The sequence below is a fragment of the Temnothorax curvispinosus genome, unplaced genomic scaffold (assembly GCF_003070985.1).
Source record: "Temnothorax curvispinosus isolate PA1 unplaced genomic scaffold, ASM307098v1 QBEX01003922.1, whole genome shotgun sequence".
Taxonomy (NCBI): Eukaryota; Metazoa; Arthropoda; class Insecta; order Hymenoptera; family Formicidae; genus Temnothorax; species Temnothorax curvispinosus.
Genome location: NW_020213702.1, coordinates 1 through 4,420, shown reverse-complemented (window position 1 = coordinate 4,420; position 4,420 = coordinate 1). Strand labels below are relative to the sequence as shown.

At 41.4% G+C, this 4,420-nt stretch overlaps 1 protein-coding gene across 1 annotated transcript; it reads right to left on the bottom strand.

Moving 5' to 3' along the window:
• Positions 1-13: 13 nt before the first annotated feature.
• On the bottom strand, positions 14-4,196 carry LOC112453021 (the record flags this gene model as incomplete). Its single annotated transcript, XM_025013560.1, has 1 exon — positions 14-4,196. A coding segment is annotated over exon 1 (4,183 nt), but the record flags the coding sequence as incomplete, so codon positions are not given.
• Positions 4,197-4,420: the final 224 nt, after the last annotated feature.

Here is a 4,420-nt window from a genome sequence, read left to right as displayed (position 1 = left end):
GTTTCGGATGTACGTGGAGCTGCCTTGTAGCAAGTAATGCACTGTCTGATGTGTTTCTTGATGCTGTTTCGAGCTGATAAAGGCCAGTATTTGTCTTGCACGGCCGCCAGCGTTGTCTGTGCTCCGGCGTGGAGCTGCTTGCGATGCTCATGCGCTATAACGAGACGCGTGAAGGGATGATCAGCAGGTAATACGACGGGATGTTTCTTGTCAGGTGAGATTGCTGAGTTCCGAAGTCGTCCACCTACTCTTATGATATCTTGTTCGTCAATAAATGGAGCTAAACTAAGCAATTTGCTTTTGCGTGACACACATCCATTTGCCTTAACGGAGTGCAGTTCTTGTTTAAATGCTGATTGCTGAATGATTCTTATAAGACGACGATTGGATTCAAATAATTCCTGTGTGGTTAAACGATCTTTAATTCTAGATTCTGGCTTGCTTCTAATGTTAGTGATAAATCTGATGCAAAGAGCGATGACTCTAATTAGCTTGTTTAGAGATGAAAATCTTGTGAATATTTCATGTTTGTCGTCAATAGTGACTATAGACGTGAGTGTTGGCCTCTGCTCTGGTATTTCTCCTAATAGAGGTGGTATATTGGTGTTCCAATCTTGAGCTTCGTGCTGCAACCATGATGGACCAGACCACCACAGACTTGCGTTACTCAACGATGCCGGAAAAGATCCTCTTGATACATAGTCAGCTGGATTAAATTCTGAGCTCACGTGATACCATTGAGTCGGTCGGGAGAGCCTGTGAATTTCTCCAACCCTGTTTGCGACGAAAACACTCCACCTTTTGTTAGTTGCCCTTATCCACTGCAACACAATCTCTGAGTCTGTCCAATAGCCTACATCCTCTATTTCAAGGCGTACTGATTTCAATGCTTTGTCTGCTAATTGCACTAGTAGGACTGCAGCGGACAACTCTAAGCGTGGCAATGTAATCGTTTTCAACGGCGCTACTCGAGACTTAGAACATAGCAGCTGCGTTGAATGCTGTCCTTGTGGATTAGTAATTCTGACGTATAGACATGCTCCGTATGCCTTTTCACTTGCGTCAGCGAAGCCGTGAATTTGAATCCTAGAAGCTTGCTTACATAATACATATCTTGGTATGGTGAAGTTGTGAATTATACTTAACTGATCTTGAAATTGTAACCATGCGGTATGTATGTCCATGGGCACAGTTTCATCCCATGCCAAATTATGCTTCCATACTCTTTGGATGAGTATCTTGGCAACGAGTGTGATTGGTCCAAGAAGTCCCAATGGATCGAATATTTTGGACAATGCTGATAACATACTTCGTTTAGTCACCTTGCGAGAATCAGAAATGTTGATGTCATATTTGAAACTGTCGTTTGACGTATTCCAATGCATGCCTAGTGTACATATTTCTTCGTTTCTGTTGATGAAGTGAATGGGTTCGCCAGTATCTGCGCTCGACATATCTTCTAGTACTTCAGGACAATTGGATGCCCATTTTCTGAGCTGAAAGCCAGCCTTGCTCAATACCTTGGTGGTTTCGTCACGTATCTGCTTGACTCCGGCAATGGTATCAGCTCCTGATAATAAATCATCAACATAAAAATCGTCGAGAATAGCTGCTGCTCCTATTGGATAGTTTATCCTTTCCAGGGTTGCTATTTTCTTGATTGATGCAATCGCTAGGAAGGCTGCTGCTGCTGATCCATATATTACGGTTAGTAGTGCGAATAAAGATATCTCATCCTTTGGATCGTTCCTCCAGAAAATCATTTGCAAGAAGATTTGTGCCTCGTCAATGAGTACTTGACGGTACATCTGAGTTATATCAGCTGTGATTACATATACGAATGTACGAAATCGTAATAGGATCATAAAGAGATCTTGCTGCAACGTTGGCCCTACCATAAGGCAATCATTTAGTGATATTCCTGTGCTGGTGTCGCAGGAAGCGTCGAACACTACCCGTAGTTTTGTGGTTAGACTATTATCCTTCAGCACGTAATGGTGTGGTATGTAGTAGCGTGGGGCCTGCTGAGGTATTTGCTGCTCATCGATACGTACCATATGGCCTAAAGCTAAGTATTCCGACATAAATTGTGCATATTGCGCCTTTAGTTGTGGTTGCTTCTGTAATTTACGTTCCATAGCAATAAATCTTTTCAATGCTGTGCTGCGTGATTCACCAAGTTGCTGTAATTTCGTCTCCTTGATCGGCAACCGCACTATGAAACGGCCGTCTACGTTTCTGGTCGTAGTTTTTTCGAAATGTTCCATGCAGAGTTTCTCTTCGGGAGTAAACGGAGTTTTTTCATGGATGTGTTCCATGTCCCAAAACTTGGATAATGTTTCGTTGATTTGCTGATTAGTGGATAAATTACATGCTCTGGATTCTGCCGGGTTGTAACTACACGTCTTGCCACCGACGATCCAACCTAGTTGAGTCTTTTGTAGCGTGGGCTGATTTTTATGCAATTGTATCTGTCCGACACATATTAGTTGCCAGAATATCTCTGCACCTATAAGTATATCAATTTCACCTGGTATGTGGAATTGTGGATCCGCTAACCTGATATTATTTGGAATCGTGAACTTATCTATGTTAACTTGAACTTGAGGCAAATTGTCCGTAATAGCATTTAGAACATAGCATTCAATGTTTTGAGAATAAGATGTGTGCATTGATTTTATTCGTATTGTGACTGTGCTACACGAATGCGTTTGTGATTTATTAATTCCTGTGACGGACATGTTTGTTTGCTTTTGCACGAGATTCAATTTTCTTGCTAGCTTTCCTGTGATAAAACTAGATTGTGATCCTGAATCTAATAATGCTCTACATACATGAATGTTGCCATGTTGTTCATAGACATTTACGCTTGCCGTTGATAATATAATCTGGCCATACTTATCTTGAGAGCTGTGATGATTTAGAGTGACTGTGCTAGACGGACTTGCTTGTTCCGACTTATTTGTAGATGTGTTATCCTTGTTGGACTTGTCTTCTATGTGTAGAAGCGTGTTGTGCTTTTTGCTGCATGTTTGACACGTTGACGATTTGCAATCCTTGGCTTGATGTGTAGTGGATCGTAGACAGTTTATGCATAGATGTTTAGCTCTTACTTCTTTATTCCTATTTTCGCTTGGCAATTTCAGAAAATCAGGACATTGAAATATATAGTGCTTCCCCTTGCAGTAAGCACAGCCAATGTTAGAAGCAGCTACGTGAGTATTAACCTTGTTAGAATTACGAGAATTTGACGCTACTGAATCGCTAGATGCCTTCTTGGATACGGCTGATAACGCTTTGCATTTATATATCAAGAAATCAATGAGCTGTTTTAGAGTGGGCATGTCATTTGCTCGAATCTCATCCTCCCATTCTCTTGCGATGATTGAATCTAACTTAGTGATGATCAAGTGAATGATAAGATCATCCCAATGCTCAGTGGGCCTACCTAAGCTTTTTAACGAACGCAAGTGCCGTAATACGTCGTCAATTAACTTCCTTAGTGCTATACTATTACCCCTTGTAATTGCAGGTAAATCATATAACGCTCTTATGTGTTCCTGAGCTATCTCACGCTTGTCGTCGTAACGTTGCTTTAATAAGTCTAAGGCTTCTTGGTAATTATTAGAAGTGATTTCCAGCGATTCAATAACGTGCGCCGCGTCGCCTTCCAATGAGGAAATTAAATAGTGGAATCTTTGTATGTTTGTTAACTTCGGATTGAGATGAACCATCGACTCGAATGTATTGTAAAACGGATACCAATCCACGTAATTACCGCTAAACTTTGGTATTGCAATCTTCGGTAAGTGCATCTGACTGATGTCACGGACATAACCTTCATTTTCGTTCGGATTCGCGACCTCGATCTGCGTAGGCGCTAATAAACGTTCGATTTTGCTAGCAATACTGAAGTAACTCTCTTCGAAATTTAACCATTCTTGTTCTTGCTCGGCCTGAAGATCGGCTTTTTCGATACCATCTAAATCCTCGGCTAATTCTAATAACTCGTCAATTTGCACTTGGATATCATTGAATTGATTCCAATATTCAGCGAATCGTTGTTTCCGCTGTTTTACGTACGCGATATCTACATCTTGTGGATCTATAGCATCGATCGCGTTTCGAGTACGCGTGCATTGTGATTTTACGGATGCTCGTTTTGCTTTAAGAGCCTTTAATTTTTGCATCGACATTATTACGAATGATGTCGCACAAGGAATGAAGGGAGAGGAAAGATGGAGACTCACCTCGTTGCGTTGTAATGCGCTGCAGTGCGCTCGTTTTCGTGGTTATATTATACTTTGCTACTTTTGCTCTTGTCGCATTTACGTGAGATTTATTCTGTTTTGTCAGCATATCCGGCTCGAAGGACCATGTTCGTGATAATGACTGACTCGCTTTTTTGGAAAAGATATGC